This window comes from Rattus norvegicus, chromosome 2 (assembly GCF_036323735.1).
Source record: "Rattus norvegicus strain BN/NHsdMcwi chromosome 2, GRCr8, whole genome shotgun sequence".
Classification (NCBI taxonomy): Eukaryota; Metazoa; Chordata; class Mammalia; order Rodentia; family Muridae; genus Rattus; species Rattus norvegicus.
In genome coordinates this window covers 53,143,863-53,164,045 of record NC_086020.1, presented here as the reverse complement: position 1 = coordinate 53,164,045, position 20,183 = coordinate 53,143,863, and the positions used below count along the sequence as shown (strand labels likewise).

Below are 20,183 nucleotides of genomic sequence, written 5' to 3'. Positions count from 1 at the left end.
AGGGTACCAGAGGAAGAATAGAACAAAGCCAGGAGCGATCCACACAGGACTACAGTGGCATCCAAGACATATCCACATCTGAAAAGCCCATGGGCGTGGGCATGGACCAGTGTGGGCACATGGAGCGTAGCCGGGACATTCTGCAGCCTGAGACTTATTGAGAGTTTAAGGAGGCGTCATTAGGCTTTGAGTTTCAAAGTATTCAGACTATAAATCATGTAGTCTGATTAACTGCCTATGCTGTCATAGAAACATGGTTGGATCCAGAGGGAGGTTATAATCAGTAAGATGTCCCAGATAAAACCACATTCTTTTGTGTCCTTTATGTTCCCTCACAGGATATGGGCTCTGTGCAGCTAAAGCTCAGTACCCCATTGCCGATTTGGTGAAGATGCTTACCGAACAAGGCAAGAAAGTCAGGTCAGTGCACTGTGTGTAAACGTGTGGTTGCGATGAGAAGGGAGCAGTGGGGTCTTTAAAAAGTGACAGGTAAGACAAGTGACCCGAGGGGAAGAGACCAAGCTGTCATGAAGCCTCCAAACTCTCAGCGCTGCTCTTGCTGCTGCTTGCCTTTTGAGTGCTGAATGTTCTTGGGAGGGGGTTAAGTTGAGGGGTGGAGGACCGTGCACACCTAGATCATTCCCCATGGGTCCCAAGGAGCACAAACACAGGGCTCTCAGAGGAAGAGCTCAATGGCCTTTGCGGTGCTGAGCTTTCTCTCTGAGTCCCCGCTAAGGGACATTGTTTCTTGGCATCTAGGAAAGACAATGAGCTTGCGAGGTCTTCTCTCCTAGGAACGTTGCTGTTCATTTTCCAGGTTCATTAGCAGTAGTGTTGACTTGGTAGCATAAATAAGAGGCTCAAGATACTTCATTGAATGGAGTTGGTTCATTTGGATGTTAATGTATGTGCACCAGATTGTTAATGTCTGTTACTAATAGTTCCTTTTGAATATCAACCGTATGCTTTTGTCTTGGGGGCAGACAAGAAAGTGGACCTAAACTCAACCAGACCTAGAACTTGTCAGAGTGTCTGTGCCAAACTGGATGTAGAATCAATCTTGGTTTTGAATGTCCTATCCATTTATGATTCTAAGAGGCATAGGTGATGAGATCAGAAATTACTTACCCAGTCTAGGGTCAGCTGAATTTTACTTCTTACCCCCTTTATCATTGCTCCATCCCTGCCCAAAATCTATGGTGTGTGCTTTTCAGTACACAAAGTGTCAAGATGCCATTTTATGGAAGAAGGTAGCGACATTGTTTCAATGTGGAGGATTTTCTTATTGGGTGGTGATATTAAATAAATTGGAGATAAGAAAAGTCATTGACTTTAGTTTTTCATCCAAGTATTAGAAAATGACTCTTTTTTTTATTTATTCTTCTTTCCTATCAGTTATCTGGTTGCTCTTCCTTTCTTGGCCATAGTCTTCCATTTCAAAGCACTTGCAAGCCTACAAGTGAAAAGGATGTGTTAAAGAGCCTTGTATGGTTTTCCTAAAAAGGAAATGACTTTCTTTATTCAATCCACATGTGGAAAAGTCCAAGATATTAGTAACGCCTCCCATCACCCTGTGAGTGTTTAGGGGCCGAGTGGCAATTGTAATAAAACAGAGCATGGAAGATGGCCTTTATGTTTTGGTTATCCTCAGTGAAAGAGGCCTGGATGTGGCATACCTCTCTTGTTACTCACTGTTCAGCAGAGGTTAACAGGACAGCTTAGAAAATCAGTTCCGCATTAGAAGAGTGGGTGCGGAATGGAGACTCATTATCTAAGGGCCAAGGAGGTAGCCCAGTAGGCAGAGTGCTTGCTGCACAAGTGTGGGTCTGAGGTGGATTTTCCGCACCGATGTAAAAAGGCAGGCATGGTGGTATGTTCTTGTAAGCCTACTGCTGAGGAAATAGAGACTAATGGATCCTGAGATCTCACTGGCTAGTGAGCACAGCCTAATTGGCAAGCCCCATTACAGGAAGGTGGGAAGTTTCTTGACTTTAGGCCTATGTGCAAACAGAAACCCACAGAGATACACCCGCCCACCCACAGACACACACAGAAAGTCACACATACATAGAGACATATGCACATAGACACATGCACACAGACACACATGCATGCACACACAGACACACACAGAGAAACAGAGACACAGATAGACACACACACATATAGACAGACACAGAGACACACACACAAACACAAGTGGAAAAAGCATCATGTATGTATTTCTGCATAGGAGGAGTAATTAAGGTTCATAAGACATTTAATTATACATCCGTAAGGGGATTATCCAGCTATAAGTTATAGATTGTTGAAGTGTTTTTATGAACATCATAGAAACTTTTTATATTTGTAAAAGCACCCCATGGTTTTGCATAATTGTTGAAAATCCTTATTAAAAATAACCATCAAATTTGTTTATAACTCATAATGTAGAGTCAGAAAAAAATTATTACTTAGTCTGATCTCACTAGTTGTGAGTTATAGATATTGGCTTATGTTTATCTGCCTTTCACTTTCAAGATGGACTTACATGTGATATATATAATCTATATCATGCTTTTCACTATTATGCAGTTGGATTTTCAGCCAGCATAGGCTCTGTGACCTGGCGTTTTGGATTTTTCAGTTGAATGAAATGGAAAGGAACTGTTCTTTTAAACACGATGACAGCTGTCTGTCTGACTTTACCACTTTAGTTTCTGTGTGGATTTTCTTTACTAAGGAAGTCAGGTAAACTCTGATTTTGCTTTATGTGTGCGTCATCATCTTTTTATAGGGGAAATGAAGATTTTTATTGACCAAATACAGACAGACAGACAGACAGACAGACACACACACACACACACACACGTTATAGGTTTTTTTTTTTATATAGAGTCACATGTCTGAACAAGAGGTAGCTGCGCGGTTACCTCGTATTTTAATGAAATAAGTCTGTATTTACAGTTCGTGGCAATTTCCCCTTTCATCACTCTGTGGCGCTCCCACGGTGTTCATTGAGTGCAGCTGCTGGGCCCCTGGTTAGGAGGTCTTCGTGCCTCAGGACCCAGCATGCCTCGCATCCAGATGTAGTGACATATTCACACACTTCCCCCGTGGAAACGTGCCAATGTGGACATACGATTGTCATCAATTAGTCACGCCCGAGTGGTGCCAAGAGAAATCGCATCTGTCATACAGTCTGTCTGGCTTTCATGGCCCATGATTGACTTAGAGACACTACTGTTTTCCTTCGCTTTGGCCACAGTCATAACATGCTCTCAAAGGCTTGAGGTTATAGCGAAGCACGCAGCATTTCATGACAAGAACTCATTTTGGGTCACCAATGTCATGAAAATTTAGTGCTTAAGATATTGTTTGATTGTTAGTTGTTTAGTCAGTCAGCTCACAAAACTTATGCTGGTTTTTGAACGTTTTAAAGATAAAAACCTTAGCATATAATAGCACAGATATTTCTTTCCTCTTTCCTTCCCAAACTTTGGGTTGGTTATTGGTCGGTCTTTTCAATATAAGTCAGGAATACCATCTCTAAGCAGTAAATGTTAGAAAGTTGTATTATTTTCCTTATTTGTAATTAATAACTACTTGATTTTCTTTCTCTAAAGGGTTATCACTTGCATTATTGCAGAAGTCCTTTTGATTTTGTGGAAACACTTTCTGACTTCTTTGATTTACTAATTGATATTATGTGTTACTTTTAAATTTGATTTAATTTAATTTTATTTGTATAGGTATTTGCCTGCATGTGTATATTTAACCACTAGATACATGTCTGGTGCCTGTGAAGGTCAGAAGAGTGCGGCAGTTATTCTTGGAGTGGAATTATAGATGGTTGAAAATCGAACCTGGTCCTCTGGAGGAGCAGTGACTGCTCTTAAGTGCTAAGCCCTCTTCTCAGTGTTTCTTTTCTTTTCTCATTTTCTTTTTTACATTTAGGTTACTATTCAGCTGTATCTATTAACAGCTTGTCAATAGCTTTTTATTTGCTGGTTACTGATAATACAAAGCTATAAAAGTCTAGTTCCCCAGTCTCATGGTTACAAAGGAAAAAAAACTATATATAAAAGAGTGAATTCCATTTAATGTGTCACTGTAAGGTGAGTAGAGCCAGGAGAGGAACATTTTCAATTATCTGTACAAATAACATAAACTGTTTGTAGGCTTAAAAAAAGTTGTGTGTATGTGTGTGTGGGTGTGGGTGTGTGTATAAACTACTTCATTTAATACATCAACTTGTCTATGATATTTGTAGCTTAATAATGTTTTACAGTCTTCTTATGTTGTGTGGCTATGGTTTAAGTGTATTTTTTTCCCCTAAGTAATCAGTTCCTCAGCATACTTTAAGATGAACTATTTTGGGGCTGGGGATTTAGCTCAGTGGTAGAGCGCTTGCCTACCAAGCGCAAGGCCCTGGGTTTGGTCCCCAGCTCCGGAAAAAAAAAGAAAAAAAAAGATCCAAACACAAGATGAACTATTTTGAATCTCTAGATTCAAATAGGGAGAGTTCAGGTTTCTATGAGTCATGTTTAGGGCATGGAAACAGCTACCACATGCAGATTTGTGACGTTATAAAGGGAATGCAAAGTGGGCCAGGTCTAGTAGAGAATTAGAATAGTGATCAACATTATCTGGCAGTCTAATGATAGTTTTATAGCACTCTTTTCTTAAGGATATGACTATTCATATTGATGACCAATCACTGAACAAATAATTGTGTAATACTCTGTTCCAGGCACTATTCTAGGTCCTGGGGATAGATCAGTGAGTAAAATATCCAAACTCTTAGTGCTTACCTTAGTGACTGTTCTACTGAAGAAACACTGTGAGCAAGCCAACTCTTATAAAAGTAAGTGTTTAATTTGGGGAGCTGCTTGTAGCTTCAGAGCCCATGATCAAAATTGCAGGAAGCAGACAGACGTGGTAGTGGAGCAGTAGCTGGGCACCTTGCATCCTGATCCAAGCACAGGCCTATCCTGATCTGATAGGCAGCAGGCTCAGAGAAAGAGAGGAAGGGAGGGAGAGGGGAAGGAAGAAGGAAGGAGGAGGGAGGGGAAGGTAAGGAGAGGGGGAAGACAGAGAGAGAGAGAGACAGAGAGACAGAGAGAGACAGAGAAAGACAGAGAGAAGAGAGACAGAGAGACATTGACAGAGGCAGAGAGAGACAGAGACACAGAGAGAGACAGAGGCAGAGAGAGAGACAGAGGGAGAGAGAGAGACAGAGACAGAGAGAGACATTGACAGAGGCAGAGAGAGACATTGACAGAGACACACACACACACACACACACAGAGAGAGAGAGAGAGAGAGAGAGAGAGAGAGAGAGAGAGAGAGAGATTGAGCTTGGTATGGGCTTTTGAAAACATCAAAGCCCACCCCCAGTGATACACCTTCCCCAAGAAGACCACACCTACTCCAGCAAGGCTGCACCTCCTAATTCTTCCCAAATAGTTCCACTACTGGCAGCCTGAGCTTTCAAACATATGAGCCTATGGGAACTATTCTCATTCAAACGGTACAGGGTACAGGGCTTACATTCACTTGAGAGGTGAGGCACTAGGATTTTAGGATTTAATTCTGAATTGGGGGACATTTCTTCTTTCCCTTTTCCCATAAATTTATTTATTTATTTTTCACTTTACATCCAGATTGAAGCCTCACCTCCTCCCAGTACCTCTCCCATCCCCTCTCTCCTTCTCCTCTGAGAAGGGGGATGCCTGTGGCAAATTCAGATGCTAACTGAAAAGAGGAAGAGGAGTAACACCATGAGTTAGCTAGTGGTTCTGCTACCTTGCCCTTGGCTGACTTGCCGGCTCGAAAAGCATGGTGGGAGGAGGGTGAGATCGAGGTTGCTTATGCAGTTGTGCAAATCAGTAAACCTTTGGTGGCAGAGAGGAGAAGCGAAGCAAGAACATGCACTCACTCATGAAGATTTGAACGCTTTGTATAGGATTGTCAGCAGTCCCCCAGATGAAGAGTGTCATTGAGGGGATAGAGATGGCTCAGTGTTTAAGAGCCCCGCCTGCTCGCTCTTCCAGAGGACCTGGGTTCAATTCCCAGCACCCAGATGGCAGTTTGTGATTGTCTGTAACTCAAAAGTCCAACATCCTCACAGAGACATGAATGCAGGCAAAACACCAATGCATGTTAAAAAAAAAGTCAGTGATGGGTTTTGATAGTCTCAGCTTTCTCTCGAGATCATTTGGGGCTTGACTATTGTATTAGTCAGGGTTCTCTAGAGTCACAGAGCGTATGGGTAGTCTCTATATAGTAAGGGAATTTGTTATGATGTCTTACAGTCTGTAGTCCAACTCCCCAACAGTGGTCAGCTGTGAGTGGCAAGTCCAAGGCTCTCATAGCTGTTCAGTCCCACAAGGTAAGCAGGCGAAGAAGAGCGAATCTTCCTTCTTCCAATGACCCTATGTAGGCCTCCAGCAGAAGGTGCATTTCAGATTAAAGGTGTGTGCCATTATGCCGGTATCTGGGAATTTGTCCCAGATGACCTTGAACTCAGAGATCTTGCCTTAGTCTCCTGGGATTCATAGCCACTATGCCTCAAGATCTCCATGCCAAGATCCAGGTCAGAAACTTGTATCTTCCAGCCTTAAGATCTGGATCACAGGTGAGCCTTCCAATCCTGGATTGTAGTTTATTCCAGATTATAATCAAGTTGACAACCAGGAATAGCCATTACAACTATCTTCTACCCTCTCCAGATTGGTGAGCAAAGATTGTCTGTGCAAACAACTAGAATTTTAGGCACTTTGTAATGTCTTTTTTAGGACTCATTCTTTAGAATCTTCATGCCACCCCACTCCACCCCCAAGCATGCTGTCAGTTTGAGGAATACTTTTGTCAGATGAAGTAAATGTTTCTGACCATCAGGGTGATTTTTTAACTTCTGGTTCAATATTAGTTCTAATAAACTCAGTTTATTATAACTCTTCAATGAGGTCCATGTGGACAGAACAGTACAAATAAATATCTTCCTATTTCATCTTCAAATTCTTCTGTATCTTGTTTATAATTTTCATTTTATGGTGCTCGTTAGCTGTTGCATCCCAAGAGCATTCAACAGGATTATTATTCAGGCAAATAGATGAAATTTTAACTAAATGTCTATGATATGCCAGAATATAATATTGTAGAACATAAGTCAGAAATGTAAGTTTAGTTTTCATTCCAATGTGGCCACTCATGGTCTTGTTAATTATTTTTTATTAATTATTTTGGAAAAGAAAGAGTGTAGTCATGAGATTTCCATTCTAGGCTAGATATCTGGGTTCAGTTCAGTTATAGAAAGGTTAGGCTATATCACACGTATTGTTGGAATGGGAAATACAGAGGTTTTGTAGAGGGATGTGTTGACATTCAGCTTGGTTTCTTGCACCTGATCCACCTGGAGGACTTGTTATATCTTTGTGTACCTGATGTTGTGTGCTACATGGACCAGAGGGAGAACATGGCTGTAGACTGTCAAGCATTTCTTCAATTTTACTGGAAGAACAGGGTCCATTATTCTATGTTAGAAAAAGTATTGGACCCTTTCATAAGCTCTTTGACTTGCATACCATTTTTTTTCCTAAGTAAGGAAAGAATACGAATGGCCACCAGATAGCAGTCAGAGTAGTAGTTCAACTCTTAATTGACTTCACACGAAGAAAGGGAGGAGTAAAGCATAATCCGAATGCAGGAAAGCCACAGGAAGTTGAATGAAGTGCTTCTTTTCATTTAGAATCGTACGAGTGACTTTGTCTAACTTCTCATAGTGCTCAGCATTTTAGACAGTGCGGTATCCGTGTTTCACTTATGAAACTTCACCAGAGAGGGTGACTGCATGATGTTTCTTGGTGATTGATTTTTATGGACAGCAGCTGTCTTGCCATGAAGATTTATATCTCCTCATTAACACGATTCTCTTCTGATGAAAAAGACTAGCCCCACCCAGCTTGTCTTGGAAGTGATCAAAGATGATTTGGGTAGCATTCACTATGCTGACCTCATATTTTAGAAGGTTTTTTTTATTTCAAAACAATTTGCTAAAATTACTACTAAAAAACTCCCTTTGTGTTTTTAAGGAACTTATGACTGTCAGTAAAAAATTTTATCAATAAGTAATTGATAGACCAAAAGACCTTCTCTTTTCAGTCTGCTATATTTTCTACAGGAGAAATGTGTAACTAAATGTAAAACTACTGACTCTAGTAACAAACTCTTGTATTGTTTATAGGGACCGGACCCTCTTCAGAATGGATTATTGTCACATGCAAATCTAGAATACAGAGGTCCCTGAAGGACCCTTTATTGCATTTATAGTAAGATTTCCAACACATTCTGGGACAGAACACCATGTATACATAACTGACCTAACTCCAAATAACCGTTTCCTCTCCTAGGATGGCTTTAAGGTCATAGGAAGATCTTTAAAGTCTAGTATACTATTAAGGGGTGATATTCCTCTAATTTGGATTTAGAGTCTCTGGTATATAGACATCACTTTTATTTCCTCAGATGACGGGATGAGATGAGAGCTGGACCCCAAGCTGTGCAAATATGCAGAGCGTTTCTTTCTTTGTTCAAACTATCCTTAGATGTAGGCCTGGAAGTTTCTAGCTGCTATATAGTCTAGTCTTCCAAGCTGACTGATTTAACCTGGCTTCTCTGGGCTCCTGACTGAATTGCTCTGCTTGGCCTCATACTAACATTGGAAATGCATTCTAATCTTTCAGCTCCTTCTCATTCTGTCCTCACCTGTGCTTAGCTCATTCTCTCTGTAACCTGTATCTGTAAAACTGTTTTGGTAAAACTGCCACACACATACACCACTCCTCTCTCTTTTCGTGCTGCCCTTAAGTAGCTTCTCTTTCTTGTCCTTGTGGAAATAGATAGAATACACTTGTCCAGGTATATTCTATCTCTGACTCCTTCTTCTATTTGATAGATAGATAGATAGATAGATAGATAGATAGATAGATAGATAGATATCAAATCTTTGATTCATCACTTTGCCCCTCAATTAGATATCACTTTCAAACATGGCTTCTTCTGTCTACAAACCAACCTTACCTTCACTGTTAGGGATTAAAGGTGGGTACTAAGGATGTGTTTGTATCCCAGCCAGATCCTACTGTAATCTAGAGACTGTCTTCATTCCAGCTGGATCACATAGACCTAAAAGGTCTTTGGATATGATTCCTTGCCACAGAAGCCATGTTGCTGGGTTAAAATTTCTCTACACTGTTAGAAGAGTGATTTTAAATCTAGCCCTGACCTGGTGAGAGTCCTAATAGGTAGCAATGTCTGTTTATAGTGTGCTTTTCATAAGACATTGTTCTCTTGATGGATGATCTAATGCCTAAATGGCCAGTCTGTGATGTTGTTCATTATAGGTTGGTCCCCTTGTGCCTCTTGACTCATACATACCTAGTAAATTTCAATCATGGTGACCAGTCCCTAGGAGAGGCCTGCAGTGGAGAGGGTGTGTTGGTCACGTTAGATAGAAGAGGAAGCCTAACAAATTGTGTGATTCATGGAAACAGTTTATTATAAATCCCAGATAGAAGAGGAGTGAGGATTAAGCCAAATTGGGAATATTAGAAGAGAAACCATCATGTTCAGCCTAGCAGCTGAGGTGACAAAGAGATAGATACCTAGACACCCAGATCTTCGCTAAGGTTCAAAGCAGTACCTGAGCAATTTCTCTGGGAGGAGCTCTAGTTCATGAGTTCAGAGAGTGTGGGTAGGAATCTATGGCTACAGCGGTGAGATTGCATAGCCCAGTTGTGTAGGGATGGATCTGTATCAGTCTCAGGGAGCAGGAGACAGAAAAATGTCAAGGACTAATCTGTACTTCTTGAATGTGCTAGTGCTGTCTTCTAAATGGATGCCGAGGCAACATAAAATTACAAGTATTTGCAACAGTTTCCATCTATCTATCTATCTATCTATCTATCTATCTATCTATCTATCTATCTATCTATCTATCCATCCATTCTTCTGTCATATACATCCTGACCGTAATTCCCTTCCCCCAACTTCTTTCAGTTCCTCTCCACTCCCTAAGATCTACTCCTCCATTTCCCTTCAGAAAAGAGGATATCAACCAATCCTGACATGCAAGTTAGAGTAAAACTACACATATGCCCTCATATAAAGGCTGGACGAGGCCACCTAGTAGAAGTCATGACAACAGTTTTAATGATTTAGAAATATTTATGGTTTTAAAACAGAAGTAGATTTCTAGCAAATGAATCATCTTTTTACTTTTCTCTTTGTCTTTTTCCTAATTTACCAGTCTCCAAAATACTTAAGAAAACTGTGAGGGAGTGGATTTGGGAAGGCAGAATTCAAAGATACGGTCAATATGCGTTGCTTTTCTTATACAGTTTGCTTTTAAAATGAAAAATCACAGTAAAGGAAGGGATGTTAACCCTTCAATGGTACTAAATATGGAAGTGATTTTGTGCACAGACTAAAAAAGACTTAAAGTCAAATAGTTGAAGGTTATAGAGTACCGTCCAGGGAGCATTTCGATGTTTGAAGCTTGAGCCTCTACAAGCTGGGAAAATGCTAGAAGCTTCAAGCTAGGGCCCACTGCACTGAGTCTCTTTGTCTACAGCATTCGATTCAACAAACCATTCTCCATGATTCACAGCTGACCTAGACAGACATTTCCATAATGTCAACAGGAAAATAGGATTTATTTGGATGGTTGTGGTCAGACCCACGTGGGGGAATATTTTATTATCTTTAATAGCCCCACATGCCCAAGAGCAACTGCTACAGTGAACTCTGGTTGGGACGTACTGTTTTCAAAGTCTGTCATCCTGGGCATCGATGCCGTCATGACTCCTTTAAAACATATGGCACTGAAAACCTGATGTGAGGTTGGAATATGCTGCAAGAGTGGAGCTTATGTCATCGCGGATTATCAAATCATCTTTAAGGAAGTGATAGTTTTGAACTGCTCCCTTCCCAGACTTTATCCAGTTACTTGATATTCATGATCAGCTCCATGCACATTCTCACCCGTTTTTATTTTTTCTTGGCTAACTAAAGAGGCCCAGAAGATTGGGCTGTTTGATTAGAGCTCATTGCTCCACTTTCCCCCCGCAAAGGGCTTGAGCCTATTTTTAATTGGTAACGGAGGGCCAAGCTTCTTTGTTACATAAGCTTCCATCAAAGACGATGCTTTTCGCAGTTGAAAGACAAAAATGACAGAAAGTGCTGGAAGATACTTACAGAGATTACACTAACTTCAGTGCTGATGTTTCTGTGTCTGTCAAATAGAGCAATGACACTGTTTTGCCTACTGGTATCTGTTGAATGGTTAACTGTAGCCTTTTGAAATTTGACCCTATCAGCATAAACATGCGTGTGAATAATAGCTATCACCAGGCTTGCACTGAGTCTGATGTGCAATGTTCATAATTATTGGATTTAATCTATATTGACAGTATCATTTCTCTAGGTTTTTTTTTTTCTTTTGATTCAGGTACAAAGAACTTCCTGCTTTGAGGGGACTATATCAGTATACACTATGTTAGCATTTCAAGGTAAAAATTAGGAAACCTAGAATGTTGCTTAAAAAAAAAAACAAACCAACAACCCAACATTGTAAGGTAAAAATGTGTGTTGTTTTGAAATATGTGAACATTAAGAAATACACACTTAATTGATGAGTGTGATGAACATCCCTATTACCAAGGTATATTTGAGCAGAATACTGTAATACTCTTGTTACTGTCTTAGCCAGTATTCCATTCTGTTACAAGATGCCATGACCACAGCAACTCTTATAAAAGAAAGCTTTGAGTTGGGGCTTACTTACATTTTCAGAGGTTTGGTCTGTCTAACTAGACATGGTGAGAATCATGGCAGCACACAGGCTGCTGAAAGAGTAATTGAAAATTCTATATCTGAATCCGCAGGCAGCAGGAGATAAGAGAGACACTGGGCCTGGCCTGGGCTTTTGAAACCTGAGTCCACACTGAGTGACACCCTTCCTCCAACAAGGCCACACCTCCTAATCCCTCCCAAGTAATGTCACTCCCTAATGACCAAGCATTCAAATATGAGATTCTGTGGAGAGGCCGCTCTTGTCCAAACCATCACAGTTACTAAGGCTCCATTTGTTTGGTGCTGATATAAAGCACTTTGCAGGTAAAATAATTTGTTAATTCTCCTGTTTAGATCCCCACAACCCTTCATAGAGGTTTTTCTCCCAGCCCCATCATCCACATGAGGTAACTGAGGGGTGTTTAAGTCAATTGTCCAAATGCTTGTGCAATGAGAACTAACTGCTACCTGAACCCTAAATTCTTCCTTCAGAAAGAGACGTAGGATTTTTTCAACCAGTGTGTTTTCGTGGGATTTGCCGTCTAAACCCTTCTGCTTTTAAGTGAGGGCTGAGGTAGAGCACAGGGATTGTGACCACTGACCAGCAAGGCCTGGCTCCTATGCTCAAGGAGCTGCTGCTGGGAGGAACGCCATGATGCCCATGTGCAATGTGGTGTAGGAGGAGGAGATGAAGAAAGTCCAGGGTGCGTGATTCCGTGTTAGCAGTTATTTTCCTATTGCAGAGCCCTGCTGTGGTCAGGGATCGCTGACTCAGCTTTTAAAGTATGCGCATAATAGAGGATCGTTTTACTGCTCCAAAGGGAAGAACCAAAAGGCTGGTAGTCTTTCTGCGTTAGAGTTCTGGATATTCCTCATGTGATGATGGATCATTGATGAGCTTTGGCCAGTCAGTTCGTGGAAATTGCTGGTTATGGCCAACCTTTGTCTAATACAATTAATGTTAATATGTATTTTGGAGATTAGCCAGCCACAAGGGCCAGAATTGTTTTAAACTCATGTTGACTCATCAGCATGCATATATATTTGTACAAATTTGAGTGTGCTCTGTTATTTCTCTCAAAACATTGGCATTCTCTTTTAATAATCTCACATGTAGTTTGCTCCAAACACAGAGCCCCAAAGCTCAGGGTAATAAATTATTATGCAAACAGATATATAAAATGATCCCTCCTTTGGGATAGTCATTGTAGCATGATGGTTAGGTTGGTGATTATTTACCCGTCACAACTAGCCAAACAGAAACATTGTCTTTCTACAGTCTGTAGCTAATCTGGATGTTAGAGCAAGAGCTAATATATTCCAAGAGTCTCGATTTATTTTTAACTTGGTCCAAGACATCACTATTAAAGCATAAAGATGGTAGACAGAGAAATTTAAAGATAACAAAGGCAGTATTAAAAACAAAAAGCAAATTAAAATTAAATAAAAAATTGGAACCAAAAAGGCACACGACACAGCATTGGATTCTAAAAGAAAAACATGGCGTGTGCATTGGGCTGTCAGCTAAAATGTTACTCTGGCGGACTAATTTATACATTCTCTCTCCGTGTTCTGATCCCAATAGCCTTAGATGCTATCTTGTAATTATCCTAGGGTTTTTTGTGTTGGTTCAAGGTAAACATTTAGGTCCTGTGGGAGTCGTGTGCATATTCCTGCAGTATGCACAGAGGCCAGAAGAGGGCACTCTTGGAGCTAGCGTTAGAGGTGGCTGTGAACAACCTTGGCAGTTAGGAGCTGTGCCTCCAATCCTTGGGAAGAGCAGCAAGTGCTCTTAACTGCAGAGCCATCTCTCTAGACTCCTTCCCCTCTTTTGGATTGAGTGGGACTATATCGAGGCTTGGATAATCATTTCGATAGGATTTTAATTTGGTCAGATATACATGTGACAAGGGTTGCATAAGGGGGTGTTATTAAATATCCTTCACTATAAATAGGGGTTCCTGCAAGATTTAAAAAAAAATGTATATATTTGGCTGGGAAAATAGTAAGTCCATATAGGCACAAGTCTCTCCCCCAATGTTTTAATTTGTTGAGAATTTCCTACAATATATAGATGGTAATCTTTCCCCTTCTTCAACATCGTCTCTCACTTGTCTATCCATCTAAGTTCATGTTACTTTTTTTCTTCAAAAACAAACAAACAAACAAACAAACAAACAAACATCAACAACAAAAATTACCAAAGAACCTTGCAGGGCTCGGTCTGTGTTGTGATGCCTGCCCTGGAGTGTGGTTGAGAGACTCGATGCCACTTCATTAAGGAAAACTGACTTTCCTTCTCCAAAGAGCTATCAATTGCAAATAGTTCCTCGGCCAGGGTTGGGATTCCGTACCTACTTCCCCTCCTCTGTGCTGAGATGATTTTTTTTTCTGGCTTGAACATGTACAGTTCTCTTGTACTGTGTGCTGCCATAGTCTCTGAGTTTGTATGTGTTTGTCTGTTGTCCACAACCTGTCCTGTTGCGTCTGAAGAATGCCGTTTCCTCCAAGCCATCTGCTACCTCCGACCCTTACACTCTTTCATTCCCTCTTCCGCATATATGCCTGGGGCCTGACGGGAGGGTTGTGATATAGACGTCCCATTTGTCTCTCCTCTGTGCTGTTGAGCTGTGGGTCTCTGTAAAATGTAAAATGTGGGTCTCTTTTTCTACTGCAAAAGGGAGCTTCCGTGATGAGGAAGGGTAACTCACTGTCATTTTAACGTTGCGATTAGAAATACCCGTGTAAAAGGAATCTTGTTGCTACGCAGGCAGCCTCCGCAGCAAAGTTTGTGCTGGAATTCCTGACTCTGAGCTGGTGAGAAGGTCTGGCCAAACTGTGGAATGGAGGGCTGCTTTCCCTTCTCAGGGCCTTGTCCCTGTCTTTCTACCCTCCCTCAAATGGCATTTCTTCTCTGAATTCATTCATTCACTTTCTGTGAACCCTTCCTATGTGGCAGGCACGGTGCCTGGTACTGAGAGCTAAACATGGTGGCCAAGGAATAGGATATTCAAAGGACAGTGCGTGTGTCTGGTCAGAAGAAGCAGATCAATGCTTCAGCTTCTTGCTTTGACTATAGAACTCTGGGTGCTTTGTACTCTGTCTTTAAATGCTCCAGTGTGTTCCAATCACTTTTCTTTTGTGATGTTTAGCATCAATCCCTGAAAAATTGTGAATCTTTAACACCCTGTGTATCGTATTTTTTTCTCCACCTTTTACAACAGGGACTACAATTGAACATTAAGGCAACATTTGTTGGAATGATGTTAACTTTTAAATTGGAAACAATTCCAGTCCAACTTACTGTTTTAAGAGATTAGGACTTATCAGAAAGCATCATGAGCAAATATAGTGCCTTTTAAATGCGAGGAGGGAGTATTATTTAATTAATACTATTGAAAGTTCATGGCACCTAAGACATATATGGAAGAGTAAAGTTCCAAAGTTACGGTGTTATTTTTACGAGGGCAGTTATAGTTTCTAAGTCCTAAGGCATTAGACTTTCCAGCCTCAGCACTTGTAGAATGGCCATATATCTCTTCGAATTCCCCTTCTGCTTGCAGAAATCAGATAGAGCTAGGAGAAAGCAGAGGTGCCAAGAACAAGGAGTGCAGATTCGGAGGGGACACTGGGACCTCTGTACACTTGGCCTATCAAGTAAGGCCAGCTGTTCATTTGTCTCCTGTCCAGGTTTGGAATCCACCCAGTTGCGGGCCGAATGCCTGGTCAGCTTAATGTGCTCCTGGCCGAGGCAGGAGTGCCCTATGATATTGTGCTAGAAATGGATGAGATCAACAGTGATTTCCCAGGTAAGCAACGGGGTGATGGTACGCTTTAACTACCCTTTAAATGTTGTGCACGAGGTGGTACTCTATTTGGAATACGATGGGATTAGCAAAGACTTCCAAGTTTGATAAAGAGTGATGTGAAGACAGTAACTATGAGTTCACCATGAAATAAGTGGAGGGCATCATTTAGGGCCGCAGCAGCTCTGTCAGAAGTGCAGTTAGATTTTATTCTGTGAGTGCCGAATGGTTCTGAGAACCCCAGGACACAGTGCATAGTCAGTCTGAAATCTGGGCAGATCTGGCCTTTGAATCTAGATCTCCGCTCTCAGTAGCTCGTAGCCTTGAACTGCATGTTCGCCACAGTGTCCTCATTTACAGAACTGCTTCTGTGGATGAGTTCTTGGTGTCTGAAACTTTACTGTTTTTCCCTTGTACCAAGTTATGATCAGTGAAGTAGCTTGTGTCCTTTTTTGGTTTCTCGCCCTCCCTCCTCCCTTCTCTTCCTCCCTACCTCCCTTTCTCCCTCCCCCTTCATTTATAAGTACTAGGACTTCATAAGATAAGGCACTGTACTTTATAGCTGTCATTGTGTAGATGTGGAATGGTAATGACGTTTGGCCCAAGATCATGTTTGTTAAAATTAGACCCGTTCCCTCTGGCAAGTATCCACTGTAAACTTAAAAAGAAAACACTGTTTATTAGGGGGGGGGAGGGAAAAAAGCAACGAGATTGTGTGTATGTCTAGATGCACATGGCATTTTTGGCAACATGCTTAGGTCACTTAAATTATAGTCCTTAAAGAGGGAATTTAGGCCATTTTAATTTTACGCTCCTTTTTAAATTTAACTGTTGTTAAATTATGTGTAAAACCAGGCAGTTCCAGGAATTATGGACACAGCTTTAATACAGTACAGACTTTTAGACATTGTTTTTTGACATCAGATTGCATCTTAATTGGTCATTTCGAGAGTTGAAAATGGATTCAGATTTTATAAAATCATGTGAAGAGCAAGATAATTTGGGGACAATAAAAGAATTATAAAGTCAGATTAGGTAGGTCCACTGGGAGGAAAAGCGTCACAGAGCAGGCTTGAGTCAGGACGGTAAAGCCCTGTGCAGGTCCCCCTGCTGGTTTCTAGTTCTCTGACATTTTCTGGTAAAGCCGTATGTAGTACCCGGCACAAGTTAGCCTCTTATAAGAATTTGGTTTTATTATTGTTAAAATATCGCTGTAATTTGCCTAAAAAGAAGTGCGAACGACCCATTGTGTTTTTTATTCTCTGCCCCTCCCCTCTGTTTTCCAATACAGATACCGATCTGGTTCTTGTCATTGGAGCTAATGACACCGTGAATTCAGCGGCTCAGGAAGACCCCAATTCTATTATTGCAGGCATGCCAGTCCTCGAGGTCTGGAAGTCCAAACAGGTACAATTTTAGACTTACCATTCCTTCTCACAGTCCCCTGAAATACATACACGTAGAACTTTCTTTGGTCACTGAATGGGATTTGGTGATGCCTTTTAGGAGGCTCAGGAGTACAAGCATAGCGTAAGGGGCAGGTCCCCGTGTCCAGCTTCCTTCTGTTCCCAGGACACCATAGAACCTGAGTGAACGCCGCCGCCTTGTGAGTAGAACCAGATGAAATTATGTGGCTGGATTAAGAAAATCTGTAACCACAGCTGAGTAAAGGGCTGTGAGCAACTGGAATGTGTCTGGCCACATTCCAGATTCAGTCCATCGAAGCAGATGGCTTCCCTCTGGGACAGTGACTCAGTATCATTGCCTTCATATACCAAGGCGAGCACATTTTTTTCCAATTTATTTTTTATGGGGTATTTGTATGCTGTTATGGACTGTCTAATGGAGAGGTGATTTAAAAATCCAAACAATAACATGGCCCGAGAAGGGAAGCTTCGCTCATCCATATGTCTCCTGCGTGCAGCTAGCTGTGCTAGGTTTTAGAGAATTCAAAGGCTTCTAAATAGTCCTCTGATCCAGAAGGTTTCTTTACTGCTCCTGGCCATACACACTATAAGAATCATGGCAGTGTTGGGGCTGGAGGGATGGTTCATGGTTAAGCAGCGTTCAGTTCCCAGCACCCACACTGGGAGGATCAGCACCACCTGTAACTTCAGCGCCTAGATTTCCAACATCTTCCAGCTCCAAAATATGTGTGTGCACATACCTCCCCCACCCACAAATAAAATAAAATATAGCTTTAAAAGGATTATAGTAACATAGGGAGCATTCCCCACTAATTTTGTTTCTTTTATTGTAAATACACAAGTTTAAGATGTACTGTTTGAGCTGAGTGAAATGTCCTTGTGCATGTATGTAAGGCCGTTATCGTACCCGTGGTCAATATCTGAAAGTCTTCACAGTTGCATTGCTGTATTGTTGTCATACAAGGCACAAACACATTTCCAAAGCTTTCATTTTCGAATATATCATATGTTCTAGAAGACCATGCGGAGGCTTTCGATTTCTTATGAACCAACCTGACATTTGCAGGTTGACATTTGCAAATGTCTATCTGTGTTAATACACTGTTTCTAGGGCAACGAACCCCATCCTTGTCCTTGGTCCAAACGTCTTGTTACTTTTTAGCTCCCATCTTGAAAGAAGCTACTTCGTTTTTGACATGCCTTTGTCCTAGAACTTTCTGATTTAGTTTACTCTGAAGTGATAGGCAAGAATCCTACAATTTCCGGACTCCGTTGTATTTTGCAAGTGGAAGCTCATGCACTAAGTGTCTTTCTTTTCTTTAGCTCATTCACAGAAAGCAGATGGGCTCACAGTGTTACCTTTCCAATGAGAAAATGTTATTCACAGACTGTAGAAGAAAGTGCAAGGATGAAAAGCCACCGCAATCTTATCACTCAAAGATAAACTTTTAACACAAACTTCCCTCCAGCGGGCATAAGAGTATGATTAAAAATGGTCATTAATATAATGTAAACATACATTTAATATAATGTAAAAATACTTCATGTGTATTTTAAAATCTCTCTATTGAATAATTAGTAGTGGGTCGGGCCGTGTTCACACTCGAGGAAGAAATCCTGTGTGGTCTTGCACAGCTGGGTTCTCTGGGCAATGTCCTGTAGATTTCACCATGCTGGAATGAAGTAGTTTGACTCTCGCCACCATTAATCCACGATGGGTGTCAGAGGAGGTAGACACATTTTACTTGGTCTAAGTATTGACTAATACTCACATGTATTGAGGTGTCACCTGTACCTTGTAACTATGCATTTATAATTTTATGTATTAAATAAATAAAGGAAAGTCAAAAAGTAATATATGAATTAAAACAACAACAAAACCAGAAAAAGGCAGTGCTTTGAGCCTACCCAGTCCTGTTGAGTATAATTTCTTCCTTCTTTGGTTCTTAGGTCATTGTCATGAAGAGGTCCCTTGGTGTTGGCTACGCTGCAGTGGACAATCCAATCTTCTACAAACCTAACACAGCCATGCTTCTGGGGGACGCCAAGAAGACATGTGATGCTCTGCAGGCCAAAGTTCGAGAATCCTATCAGAAGTGAATATTGACAATCAAGCCAGTGCCTTCGGTTGCAGGAACAGAGAATGAGACATTTATAGATGAGCAAAGCTCTCAAGGCCCGAAAGAAGCCTCAGAAAACAATGGAGATTTTCAAGATCAGCAACCCTTGATTCTCAAAAAGCATCGGGAGTTCTCATCATCTACTTGTTTATCATTGCCATTGCCAAAAAGCAGAGTATTTTGTCAGCAGTGAGAGAGTGGCCTCACTGTAGATGCAATCCCATTGGATTTTGCAACCCCCTTTCGGGAGCTAGAAATGAGCTCAGAAGTTGAATGTTCAAGATTTCAGGATATGTTTTGGTCTGAAGAATATTATGCTGTTTGATCATCACAGGCACATGCATTTAGTGTTTTATTTTTCCACCAAATGTGACAAATTTTGAAACTTTGATCAACTCCTGACCTGTTCTCTTGCATTTTAGCCGTAGTCTGGATTGATCATGCCAATTCCATATCAGGTTTTTAGCCTTCACTCTAGACTCTAGATTCCAAAGATCTATTTTCTCACTTCTATTTTAATATGTAGAAGATCTAGATAGTTTAAGTAATAACTTAAAAGGAATAAGTTGTATTTTTAAAAGTCCCATGCCAATTGGTCTCTTTAATTTCAATCAATTAAGTGCTCTTGAATGGTCTGTATTAAGTGCTCTTGAATGGAATGCAACCATTTGAGTAATAAATGAGTTCATCATGTTCTCAAAGTGATGTAGACTTGACTCTGATGACAAGAACTAAAATTAACACTGGAGGAAGACCTACTACTTTGTAATAGGTAGAGTTAGCCTCTCATCATTGTTTAGAAGATGCAATTGCTTTTCAAAACCATTGTGGTTTGCGAGGTCATATATAATTGGATGATACTCAAAAGCTGTAACAGTGTTTTTAGCCATATCTTCAAGGAACAGTCAAAAAGGGACATCTGTCATAGAAGTTTAGATTTTCTTTGTGATTTTACCTTTATATCAAAAGCTCTTAAGTAGAGAGGAATGTGGAAC

General features: G+C 40.9%; 1 protein-coding gene across 12 annotated transcripts in view; it reads left to right on the top strand.

Moving 5' to 3' along the window:
* The window catches only part of Nnt (nicotinamide nucleotide transhydrogenase), a 93,701-nt gene extending 73,812 nt beyond the window's left edge, over positions 1 to 19,889 (top strand). For all 12 annotated transcript variants that reach the window (XM_063281783.1, XM_008760774.3, XM_006231968.5 and 9 more), the window contains 4 exons: positions 339 to 420; positions 15,526 to 15,644; positions 16,933 to 17,048; positions 19,019 to 19,889. In XM_063281783.1, coding sequence (XP_063137853.1) covers positions 339 to 420; positions 15,526 to 15,644; positions 16,933 to 17,048; positions 19,019 to 19,168 — 467 coding nt within the window. In that variant the 3' untranslated portion in view covers positions 19,169 to 19,889. The remainder of the gene's footprint in view (positions 1 to 338; positions 421 to 15,525; positions 15,645 to 16,932; positions 17,049 to 19,018) is intronic.
* Positions 19,890 to 20,183: the final 294 nt, after the last annotated feature.